This window comes from Porites lutea, chromosome 9 (assembly GCF_958299795.1).
Source record: "Porites lutea chromosome 9, jaPorLute2.1, whole genome shotgun sequence".
NCBI classification, from domain to species: Eukaryota; Metazoa; Cnidaria; class Anthozoa; order Scleractinia; family Poritidae; genus Porites; species Porites lutea.
This window is the reverse complement of record NC_133209.1, coordinates 8,688,142-8,700,910: the sequence shown is the minus strand read 5'-3', so window position 1 is coordinate 8,700,910 and position 12,769 is coordinate 8,688,142. Positions and strand designations below refer to the sequence as shown.

The window sequence follows — 12,769 nt, the reverse complement described above, 5'->3', positions numbered from 1 at the left end:
GGTCTCAGTTCTTACTGCAGGTAAGAATATAAAATTGCTTCTTCTTGTTTCTCTTGAAATAACTTCCTTATTCAACTTAAAATAGTTCTTTAAAAACTGTGGTACATTATTATTTAAACACCTCTTCACTAAACCTAAAATATGAGCGTTACGGCGATCTTCTAAACTCTGAAATTTAAGATAGTCCGTGGATGTTGTACCACATTTAGATTTAACTATGATTTTCGAGGCTTTCCATATCTGCTTTATTGCAGCTGGACCAAACAGCATCGCAATAATCAAAAATAGGCAAAATTAATGAATTATACATCTCGAAAGCTGGATGTATAGTGATATTCCTTCTAAGGCGCCCTAAGACACCAACTCTTTTACCAACCTTAGAAGTAACATAATGAACATGGTCTTTCCAACTAAGACTATCGTCAAGAACGATGCCTAAATACTTAAAATCATGTCTGCATAGTCCACTCCCCCACGCCCTACCATCATCTAAAAGACGACCTTGTCAGGTTGGGGTCTTTGTAGCCTGAGAAAATAGCCGACTTTTCGCGATCCCACCACTTGTCTCCCCGCAAAATGACGTCTGAGGAAGGACAGCAAAAATTCAATAGTGATGACGTGTCACTACCCATATCTGAGTTGTGCTTCTGATTGGTCGTGACGCGATAGAAACTTGCTTAAACCAATCAAACACTTTTAACAGTCCTGGGTAGTGACACGTCATCAGCAAGGAATTTCTGCATTCGTTTCTCAGACGTCATTTTGAGGGAAAACCTGTGGTGACGCCGCGGAATGTCGGTTGTCTTCTCAGGCTAGACTCTTTGGCCTTTGGATGTGGTTGAGAACTGGCATTGATAGTTTTCAAGAAGCTGAATTCATAAAGAAAGGACAGAAGCAACGACTAACCTCCCATAAGCATACAGCAAATAGAGAAAATCCTTTCGGCGTCTGTATTTGCCGAAACATTTCCAAACCCTACAGTAGTGCACAGGGTCATAACGTAATATAGCGACGTCAGATACCGCGTCCGGAGACTGATCATGGCAGACGAGTCGTCGTTTTCTTCAGCCACGGGCACGTCCATTTGATATTTTAGAATACTGAGCCACGATAATCCGTCGTACTTTGCGGCTTCTTCTTTACCGATTGCATACCAAATGCAAGCTAGCCAATGAGCAACCAGCATAAAAAACATGATCATTAAAAATAAAAGGGACGTCATGTACTCGTAGTTTCGATCCAGTTTCCTTGCGGCACGAAACAGCCTTAGTAAGCGAGCCGTCTTCAGAAGACTAAATAACATTGTGTTCTGGCAAAATCAAGAGAATGGAGCAGTATTAGCGGTTGAAAGATAAGTGTTGCAGTTTAAGTGCTTCTTGGGGCCCATTACAAACGTCGTACATTTCCGTAAGCCGAATTCGAATTTAGACCGACGAAAACGGACAAAGGTACATTTATACTAGTTGGTTCAGACGCCAAACAGCGAATCACCGCTCCGTTTTTCATAAAGGTAAGATAACCCATTGCATATTATTTCTTTCCGGCCAGTCATGGCCAATTTTATTAGTACCAGGGCAAACTTATTACTGCGGTAAAGTCAACAGGAAGTATAATCGCACACGATACGAAGTCAAAGTATAGAACTTTACAAACAGTGCCCAGTTTCGCCACCTCAACGTTTCATGCTCGACTAGTTCGTTTCCCGCTTCTCTTCTTCTTCCACTATCCAACGGTTTACTTGACAGCCAAAACGTATGGTGTTCTAAGAAGCCTCGCACGCTGTCATATGATAGGGTACGTGAAAAAAGTAGCGAAGGAAAATTGTCGATTTAATTAAAATAGATCGGTTTGAAAAGCAATGTATGAATTGCTAGGAAACCTGCTCCCACATCTCCACTTTGTCACCTAAATAACTATTTATACCTATTTCACCTCATCTAATTATTTAATAGTTAATTAATTCCTTTATTGACCCTCGGCAGTAGTTATAGCACTTATGCTAGTGGGGACGAGAAAATGATCGAAACAAATAATTCAAATATAATCAAACGTAACAGGGTTAAGAATCCCAACTGGCAAGAGGCAAACCAGCTGGCTATTTACAAGCGTGGTCGAGGATTTGAACTCGGGACTAGCTACCGTGAATAAATCCAGCTAGAGGTCAGAGCTGGACTTGGCTTCCGAATTGTAGTCCAACGCTCTAACCGCTCTGCCTCGCTGCCTCCTCTAGATTTCTCTCGCACATATTTAGTTCATATTTTATGCAACAACAAACCTGTGTTAAGGGGTCACTTTTATAAAACAGAAAGTAAGGACAGTACCGTGAGTGCCTGGGTCGGGTTGCAAAAACCATCTTAAGATAAAGGGAACTCGTTACTATTATTTCAAAACAATAGCTTATTGTTCCAGAACAAAAGTTACGAGCCCTCTTATCTTAAGAAGGCTTTATGCAACCTGGCCCTGACCTTTCCGTTAAATAACATACATAAATACGAGGGTTTTTCTCAAATTTAAGCAAAAATAAGAAAAATCGCGTTAAGGTCTTGACCTACTGACCTCCTCTGTCCCCGAGTTGAAACTGGCCAGCAGATCCCAGGGAATAGCGGCTACCAAATCCACCACAAAATAAGTCTTTAAGTAATGAACAGCGATCTTCCATGGATTCGTAATCAGCACCTCGCCCTCTTTGACGTAAGTGGTGCGGAAATTCATCAAAATGTCGATCATAAAAAGAAAGTCTATGATGAGATCTGTGTAGAGAAGCGGGTAGGCCTCAGGATTCCGACGTTTGATTGACTCAAAATAACCCAGACTTGAATCGGCATCTGCATAGATAATAAACATGACAATATATCAAACTAAAATGCCATGGCGTAGCTACTAGCCTGTGCCAGGCTGCCGGTCAGTGTGGATGGGTGAACAAAGCGAGCGAGCAGCGAAGAAAGCCAGGAATAGGCTACGTGGCGAACGGATTTTTTTTTCACTCCAACCTCGACCAGGACCCCTCGTCTTTCTGTGAATAGGAGAAGACCTGGGAACGAAGTTGTCTCGTCGTTGTCATTTTATAGTTTTTTTGTGTGTGTGTGTGGTACAATATTATCGTAGTTTTTACTTAATTTCCCCATGTTTTATGTATGGTTTTGTGTATAATAAGTTTCAGTTATCTTGAAACATAACACGAATTTTCATCAAAATGAATACTTTAGCGTAAAAATCAAGCTGAATGCCATTAATTATCTGCAATAGGCATGGTAGCCAGTATTTTTAGCCTGAGAAAACAGACGACATTTTGAGACGCCACCAACGGTCCATTGGTCGCAAGGCCTGGGAAATACGCTTCAACCAATCAGAAGCACTACCCAGATCTGGGGAGTGACGCGCCATCAGTATGGAATTTCTGCGCTCGTTTCTCAGACGTCATTTCGCGGGGAAACCGTTGGTGGCGTCGCAAAATGTTGTCTGTTTTCTCAGGCTAGTATTTTGTGATCTACAGGTTTTGAAAACACGCTTGGTAAGCGCTTTTAAACCACTGAGCAAGACGGTTCACCATCGAAATGTCTGGTTTGTACGATGTTGTTAAGCAGGGCATTCCTTGAATAAAACTTCTTTTAAAAACGTGGGTAGTTTAGTTTATTTCGGTAAAAGCAAATGCGTTATTGAGCGACACACGTCACTCAAAATACCATTTTCCATTTTCTGGTATTTTGCATAATTAAAGCTGGAATTACAACAAAGGCTAAACCGAGAATACTCGAGTATCGCTCCTATAAGAATTTTAATCCGATTTTATTTAATGATGATCTTAGGAATATTCCCTGGCATATTGTTGAAAACGAGGACAACGTCGACGATGCCTTGTTTACGTGGAATAAAATGTTTTCGGAGGTTGCTGATCAACACGCACCAGTAAAAAGAAGGCGTGTCAAGGGAATACCTCTTCCATGGATGAACAGTCAGATAAGTGATTCTATGAAAGAACGTGACTGGGCGCATAGAAAGGCGCGAAAATCGAACTCGGCGCGTCTTTGGTCAATGTATGCAAAGCTTAGGAACAAGGTTAATGGCTTAGTACGAACTGCCAAGTCTAAATATTACTGTGACATGATCGAGGAAGCCAAGGGTGACTCAGATAAGGTGTGGAAAGCAGTGAACGAAGCATGCAATCGGAACTCATCTTCAGAGAGTATTCAGTGTATTATCTCTGATGGTGTTCAGCATATAACATCCCAATCCATTGCTTCTTCAATGAATAGCTTCTTTGCTTCCATTGGCCGAATTCTAGCAAGTAGAATACAGACTTCCGTCTTGAATTTAAATTCCATTTCAAAACACCCGCTTTTCCAGTTCGAGTTGACTGAATTGGATCAATCATTTGTGCTTGAGCAGCTTTTGTCATTGAAAGCAAACAAAGCGATTGGTCTTGACAAAATTAGCGCGAGACTTCTTAAAATCTCAGCTCACACAATTGCACCATCTGTTGTTAAACTTTTGAATCTTTCAATTCGCACTAGTCAATTTCCCAAATTGTGGAAATGCGCGAAAATCACGGCATTGTTCAAGTCAGGTGACAGGACCAACGTTTCCAACTACCGCCCCATCTCAATCCTCCCTACACTAAGCAAGATTTTGGAGAGAGCGGTACACTTGCAGTTGTATCATTACTTGATTACCAATAATCTATTGTCCAACAAGCAGTTTGGTTTCCGGAAGGGTTTCTCAACTACAACAGCTTTGACCTCATTTGCTGATGAAGTGCTCTTAAACATGGAACAAGGAAAGCTTTGCGGGGCCGTGTTCATCGATCTAACCAAGGCATTTGACACGGTAGACCATCAAATAATGTTATGCAAGCTATCCGAGATCGGCCTTTCTGAAACAGCTCTTCATTGGTTCCGTTCTTACTTAATTGGTAGACAACAGCGCACATCATGTGGAAATGAGTTATCTGAGAAACTTCCAGTCACGCATGGGGTGCCACAGGGTAGCATTCTAGGGCCTCTGTTGTTTGTGATTTACATAAATAACTTGCCAAATGTGCTTAACTCCTGCAACGCGTCACTTTATGCAGACGACACTGTAATTTATTGCTATGGTACATCCTCAAAGGAGTTGAGTGATAAGTTAAATAACGATCTACTGGGTGTGGCGAAATGGCTTCATGATCACAAACTGACTTTAAATTTGGACAAAACTAAATGCATGCTCATCGGTAGTAATAGGAAACGCGAAAGCAAAGTAGATTTGACTGTTTCAATTTTAGATCATAGTATAAGTAATGTTCGCAGCTTTAAATACCTCGGTATACATATATCTTCGGATTTCACATGGACTGATCATATTGAACACCTAACTGGGAAAATCAATCAGAGGCTTGGGCTTCTCAAGCGTATAAAGCATTTATTGCCTTTCAGGGCGCGTCTACTTTTCTATAAAAGTCTTGTTATGCCCCTTTTTGAATATGCTGATCTAGTATGGGGCGATAAACATAATATTACCCTTATGTCTAGTTTGCAAGTTTTGCAAAATAAGGCCGCTAAAGTTATTTTAAATAGACCATTGTACTCATCCTCCACTGAGGCATTAGCCGTTCTCAAGTGGCTGCCTCTAGAGAAAAGGCGATTTCAAAGAAGGTGTGTACACGTATACAAATGCATCAATGGCCTAATTAATCACGATATGGACTTGATTAGACAAGACGTACTTCATAGGCATAATACACGTAACAAAGGCAATTTTAGATTACCACGTGTCAAAAGAAATTGGGGGAAGCAAAGAACACAATATCATGCCGTTTCCGATTTTAACTCCCTCAGTCAGACGATCAAAGACTCAAGGAATGTAAATAGTTTTAAACGTAATGTTTTTAAGTTTTTGATATAGCTACTTACGTTTAATTTTTACTTATACTTATTTTTAATTTTTTATGCATTTTTTGTATCTTTTTAATCCCTTTGCAATTTTATAGCTTTTTTTGTTTTTATAATATATATCTAGTTTTGAGGTCCTTTTTGAAAACCATATCTTTTATGAAAAAGTTTCCTCAATAAAGATCATTATTATTATTAAAAGTAAGGCCATTTCCCTTATGCCTGAAAATGCCCAATTTTATTGTTCAAGCATCTTCAATCGTAAAGAGACGAATTGTCTGAAAATTTGGGCAAAACTAACTGCCAAAGAATACAAAACCCACTCTTCCGCTTGAAGTGCGTCGCTCAAAAAACGTCTTTGCTTAGGGTCTCTATTCTCTCCCCACCCCCCAAAGATGTTTTCCGGGTATTTCTGCAGGTACCGTCATCACAAAAGCAATACAGTTCTCATAGGAGCTTCATAGTTTGGCTTTCTTGTAAGTTTCTTTTGTTGTACGTGATCTGTGCCTCGGTTCCTATACAGAGGGGGAGGGGGGGACCTGTATTCCTTGGATATCCCTTCCCCTTGCCCCTAATCTAAACAAAACAAAAAACTCCTGCCACCCTACATCTTTACCCTCCCCGCCCCCGTCACCCGCGCTTTTCTAAGAAGGTCTCCTCCTCCATAGCAGTTAATAGTTGTGAAATATACGACTGGTCGATATGGGTCACCCATTAATAAGAAGGATTATGCCAGTCAGGTTTCTATTTTTTCGGAGGCCTGACAGCGCCTTTCTTGAAGCCATAATCACCCCAACACGGCACGATTTTCAGGCATGATAAAACCTTTAAGTTTTAAGCCATATTGCGTGTGGCATTATTTCATTAACATTTTGTAAAGGGTACCGAGCCAGGCGCAGGTGGCAATGCCCTGACTATATAAAAACAGTTGTAATTAGGCAGCTCAAAATAAAATAAAGATTTTAGATAAGATAGATTGACTGCATCTTATAACCGTCTTTTCCTACTTTCAAGTGAAATGCGTAGCGGCTAGTAAGGGTCGAAAAACTCTGTTGTGAGACAAAGGAAATGCTTTAGTAATGAGCTCATAACTAAGGGCGACTGTTTATCTCTAAATGCCTAATGCAAATTTACACCGCATAAAAGAGGGAACACACAACGTATATGATAATATTTTGTAAGCTTACATGCTTAAAATGAAGGTTATTAGCTATAATATTTTTTTCATATTTTAAATGTCAAATCAGTCTTTTTTTTTTAAATGATATGCCAAGAAAGTTAACAAAAAACTTTAAGTTGCTATTCGACAAAATTTTCACATGCTTAGTTAAAAATTTGTAATTAAAATACAAACAATAGTGCTATAAAGTGCTTTAAGTGATATTTGACCGGGCCTTTTTCATTGTAACAGAAACCAATTTGACAAAGCTTTTCTTATTTCCAAGTAAAAATGAAAAAAAACAAGTGCTTCACAAGCAAGTTTCGGCAAAGTTATTATCAAAAACTAATAAAAACTACGATTAAAAAGATGTCACGAATATCGGTTATTAACGACGACTCATTAAGTTTCTACAATAAAACACTTTTCACCTGCAACGATTAACGTTTCATAAAACAACACGTTTTATGAAAACGCTTTTGAAATAGTCCTTTCTCTGTTAATTCTTTCACAGTCTTGTCATTTTGTTTAAAATAGTAATGCCTCATTGTGAACCACAATTCTTTTGCTAAAACTGTGACGAAAATTAAAGCTTATCTTTTGAGGTTGTATTCAAAAAACCGGATGTCCACGCAAATTATTAAGCTTCCTATATATAGCTTTCTTCGCTCTGACTTCGGACTTAATGTGTGTTCAGTGTGTTTCTAATCTTAGAGTCAGTGCAGATAAAATCTTGTCGTATGACCAACCAAATGATGGTCACTGATCAGTTCTGATCAGTCCTTCCCTGTGGTGCTGTGAAGAGTGGGTGGTTCTTGTTTTAGGTTTTTGGATGAAATCCCACAGCGATACCATTCACGTAAATAGTATTAAGGCAGAGGATGAATAATTTAGGTAGTAAACATGCGGCGCTAATTTAGAAAGATACCTACAAGTTAGTGGTTGTAAGCGAACACAAAAAATCGAGGATTATATTACAGTCTCAAGAATGGTCCACAACGATTTTATTTTTCCCCCGCACATTTTACACAAGATTGTTGCCATTTAGTGCAAAGCATACTGAAGTGGCTTAACATTTTTGAGCTAGACAGTCGTCGACCCCTGCGTACTCTTCCAGCCTCCTTATCTTTCACTACTGACATAAGATAACTATAGGAAAGATAGAGCCCGACTCCGCGGAGAGTCTACTTGCTTGCCAACCCATTTCAGTCGCTGTATATAGCAAAAAAGACAAACCGACAACAACAAAACACAAGAACTAACACCCGACTTTCAAACAGAAACTGGACGGAATAGAGTCACGGTGAGCTTATACGCAAAAGAAATGTCAATTGAAAATTGTTTCTCAAGGTGCAAAACTATCAATTGTTTCATAATGTATTCAGTTTAGTTTACAACAGATATTTCCCTGAATGAAATTGGAGGAAAATTTGTATCATTAACGAAACTCTAGTGGTAAGCAGGGTAAAACCGGTCGGCGAGACAAAATCGATCGACGACTTGAAGGCGTCACCGTGACTTAAGTTTCAAGTTCAAAATGTTTAGAATGAACTGTCTATAAAATCCCGTTCAAGCCACATTTATTTATTTCCAAAAATTTACAAAAAAAGAGTAAATAGCATGTGAAACTGCAGCTTGTGTGGAGGTTTCCGATATGAATTGTCACATCACAAGATTTCGTTTGCGCACTCACAATGCTCGACGTAGCTCCATATTTGGTTCTCCGAGTGTCGGGGAATGAAACAATTCTTTACAGGTAACGGCTTAGAGATCTAATTCTGTGGGAAACACTCAAGTCATCATATTTAAATTTGGTAGCTTACTTTTGCTTGTTGCATTATCCCCAAGTTGTTCGTCATTAGGTTTTGGTGTTAACACAAATGCGGAAACGAAAGGCACCTCTATGGCTGTGTAGAGCACCATTATAAGAATCACCCAATCCCAGGTTATTTTAAACAGTCCATAATGTAAGATTATCCTGTTTCTCATTTGCGCAGGTATTTGGCTCTTGTAACGCTTGTATTTCGAACGCCATCTCTTGAACGCTGCCATAATCTGCAAGAAGTAAACAATGTCATATTAGAGTGCGATGAAAATGAGTCAAAAATTAAACAATGAGTACAGTGTAAATGCTTGTAGAGCGCTCTCGGAAAGCTAACCTCGGCGCAAATGGCAAATATTAAACGAACACTACGTTTGACAGTCGCCGTATTGGGCAAGACATTTACTTATTTGAATTCATACAAATACTCCTCGAAATCGATAAGCATTTAACTTCCAAACATTTCCGAAACGAAAAAAAAAAAGAGACTTCAGTGCGGTCTTGGTGAAGCTTCTGATAAAGAAGATAAATGTGGTGTTTTAACGTAAGCTAGAAGACCTCCCCATTCTTTAACCACAAGACATATCTTACCATCCCTGCGTTAACCTATAACTGACCGCGATATGCCACGGACAAAGAGTTGGAAAAAGCTTCGATAGAACTCGACAGAGTAAGTCAAATATTCATATGCAGCCAACGTCTCAAGGTTCTGCGCTTTGACGCACTTAGACTATACTCATTGCTTAGTTGTCAAAACACACGACACCACCACTGCTAATGGGCCTTACTAGGAGTGCGGTTTTCTTTTTCACAAGGCTACCTTTCATCACGCCGTTAAAAACAGTAGTGGGCGAAATATGCACAGATCATCGAAAGGAATTAGAAAAACCATTAATAAAATATTAAGTTATTCATCCCAGGGAGATTCATTGAAGCCCCGAGACTTTAACTGACATCTATTTTGAGAGTTTGAATAATTGATTACCTTCGTATCGCTGGGCCTAAATCCCGGTAAACAAACCGGCGCATACGTTCTAAAAACAACATTCGCCTAGACAGTATCGGTCGACAGGTCAGACACTGACATTACTTGCCAACCCTGGGATAACATATTTCTTAGCACACATGATCAATAACTTCAGTTATCACGCAAACTTAGCGCAACACTTAAGGTGATCGGCGTATCGCGATCTCGTTCACGGTTGCGTATCCAAAGAGGCCTGAGAGGCCGGCCCCCGCTTAAATAAAAAAAATAAAAATTCGTATGTTGCTCAGTCACGTGACACTTGACGAAATATCGCCCTCGTAAGCGACAGCCGTTTTTTTCGCCCATTTTGTATTCTTTTGGCAGATATGATTCTTTAATCACTCTTGGGTACTTCTATAAGCTGAATGCAAAATGTTCATCGCGCATAAAACTCCTTTTAGTTTGTCCTGAGAGATAAAAGTAATTCCCTCGTCATAGCAGAATAAAAGCGGAAAATTTTTAACGCGTGCAGGCAAACTGTCACTGACGTCAAGGAAAGAATGATGACGAAAGTGGAAAGAAAAACAAAGCCGTAAAAATGGGGAAACGACAGGACGCAAGAGCAACTGGCTATCATGTATTAACATATGCTGTCAATTTTGCTGGCAAGTGTTAGCGTGAAATCACAGTACCATATACCTGGATAAAATCTCAAATTAATTGGATGTATGATCGTGTGCATGCGCACTTGGTAATGATCACTTGAGACATTCGCATTGGGAGGTTTTGCAACAATAACAAGTTTAATCAGCAAATAGTTTTTTCTAAACTATGTCCCGCAGTTCGACTGGAAGAACTTAGTTTACCCCAGCGAGAAGGGAATGTATCAACTGTCAAAGGTTTCCTTTCGTTGGTGGAGACCATATTGATTTCTGGATAATGGTATGTCTTAGCGCTACGACTACAATGCTAGCTTTAACCCTTCCATGACTAGAGCTAAATGATAGAGTCTCTAATAAGGTGTTCTAACTTTGGAGTCTTCGAACAGAACCCTACGGTGTGACCATTCACGTAAAACCTCTTTTAGCTTTACAGGCTCTTCAGCAATACTTTCATATGGTACTATTTTATTTATTTAGTATGTAGTTCTAACTTTTGATTCTGTGGATGAGTAAGGCATTTGCACTAAGAGGTCATGTGACATCGTTTTTATGAAAATGAAAGTTAAATGATTTTTTCTTCAAAAAACGATTATGTGAATGTGATTATTAAAATTATGAATTACCTCTTTTTGAACACAAATTTTGCACTTAAACTTCAAGATAAATGTTAAAAAGTTTATGTGGGAACGTTTACAACACATCTGAGCGTAACTATCAAACGTTAACAAGATATACGCAAAAAGCAGTTCTGGCCGCCATTTTGGAGGGCAAGAGTATGCCCTCCAACATGGCGGCCAATACAAATGATACTCCTTTGTTGAAAGTTCAAAGTTCCATAAACATCTCCCTTAAATGCGTTTCCTCTCAAATTTTGGGTGTAAGATAATTTTTATGAGCTCCGTCAATTTTTGGCATCAGCAAGATTCCAACTCATTGTTTAAAGGAAGCATTGGTCACGTGACCTCTTAGTGCAAGTGGCCTATTCCTATAATGTGACCATTTAAATGAAACCTCTTCAGCTGTACTTTCACATAATGCTATTTGCTTTGTACATAGTTCTAACTTTTGAGTCTGTGGATGAAATCCTATGGTGTAATTCAAATGAAACCTCTTCAGCAGTACTTTCACATGGCACTATTTGTTTAGCATTTAGTTCTAACTTTTGAGTCTGTGGATGAAATCCTATGGTGTAAGCATTCAAACGAAACCTCTTCAGCCGGACTTTCACATGGTATTATGTGTTGAATATGTAGCTTTAACTTTCGAGTCTGTGAGTGAAATCCTATGGTGTGACCATTCAAAAGAAATCTCTTCAACAGTACTGTCACATGGCACTATTTGTTTGTTTTTTTTTTTTGCGTTTTTCAACATCTTATTTCGCAATTTTGCTGAATTTTGACTTTAGCCATCTTCGGTAGCAAAAGGGGCAGCACTTAGGTCAGTACATAATTTATCATTTTCAACGCCAATGCTCAGTGCCATCTTATATTCAAAGTTACCCCGGTATTAGTAATTAGGCCCGTGCTACATGCAATATAAATACTATTCGCTTCACCGTATCACCTAATCACCAGTGTGCCAAACAGGCGCGTATATTGCTTCTTGTTTCAGTCGTAATGAAAAGTAAATAACAGAATAAAAATCATCTCGGTTTTCGGTGCATTTGCGCAAAAGTAAGGCATAATTCTCAATATGATGTAAACACACTTGACGTATGTATACATGACAATTATAGTAATAATACTGTGTGTTTTCCAGTGAGTCAGGCCGCAGGCCAGAAATCAGTGTGACGAACCTAAAAAAATACACCAATACTTCACGCAAAATTATAACTCGCACAAATCGGAGTGAAACCTTCCGACTAATGTTTTGACGGAGAATTTGATAATGACGACGATTATACAGTCGACTCTCCCTCAGTTGCCATTGTGGAAAGCCCTAACTCAGTTTTTAGTTGGCAAAAAATAACCAATTTGAACTGTTTTTTGTAGCTTCTTCTTGCGAATATATTCTTTGGATTTCTAAATTTACGTCTGTGCTAGAGTTTGTATCTTTAGACATCGCTACTATTTCCAACACTACCCCTACTACCACCCAACAAATAATCAAACGCTAAGAAGACCACCAACGGGCTATGAAATAATACTTCTACAAGTGGTATTCTTTTGGTAAAGTTTAAATGGAAAACAACAGTGCCGAGCACCTCACAAAGTGGAATATGAAGGTGTGATCACTTTTAATAAAAGCTAGTTTTATACGCCAAGACGTTTTCTAATGAAAACCACCCCACAT

General features: G+C 39.1%; 2 protein-coding genes across 10 annotated transcripts in view; one reads left to right on the top strand and one right to left on the bottom strand.

Moving 5' to 3' along the window:
* The window catches only part of LOC140948802 (voltage-gated inwardly rectifying potassium channel KCNH7-like), a 47,179-nt gene that overhangs the window by 6,133 nt on the left and 28,277 nt on the right, over window positions 1-12,769 (bottom strand). For 7 of the 9 annotated variants that reach the window (XM_073398070.1, XM_073398074.1, XM_073398076.1 and 4 more), the window contains 3 exons: window positions 8,850-9,081; window positions 2,557-2,825; window positions 907-1,309 (listed from right to left, as the gene is read on the bottom strand). In XM_073398070.1, coding sequence (XP_073254171.1) covers window positions 907-1,309; window positions 2,557-2,825; window positions 8,850-9,081 — 904 coding nt within the window. Of the gene's footprint in view, window positions 1-906; window positions 1,310-2,556; window positions 2,826-8,849; window positions 9,082-9,439; window positions 9,462-9,636; window positions 9,691-12,769 lie in introns of those variants that run through there. The other 2 variants (XM_073398073.1, XM_073398075.1) reach the window with 2 other exon arrangements.
* LOC140948803 (uncharacterized) lies at window positions 4,968-6,072 on the top strand. Its single transcript, XM_073398078.1, has one exon. The coding sequence runs from the start codon at window positions 5,200-5,202 to the stop codon at window positions 5,878-5,880; it is 681 nt and encodes a 226-aa protein (XP_073254179.1). The 5' UTR covers window positions 4,968-5,199; the 3' UTR covers window positions 5,881-6,072.

What these genes read in the sequence shown, in the direction of transcription:
- LOC140948803 (XM_073398078.1), top strand. Translation starts at nt 5,200, where the DNA reads ATGCTCATCGGTAGTAATAGGAAACGCGAAAGCAAAGTAGATTTGACT.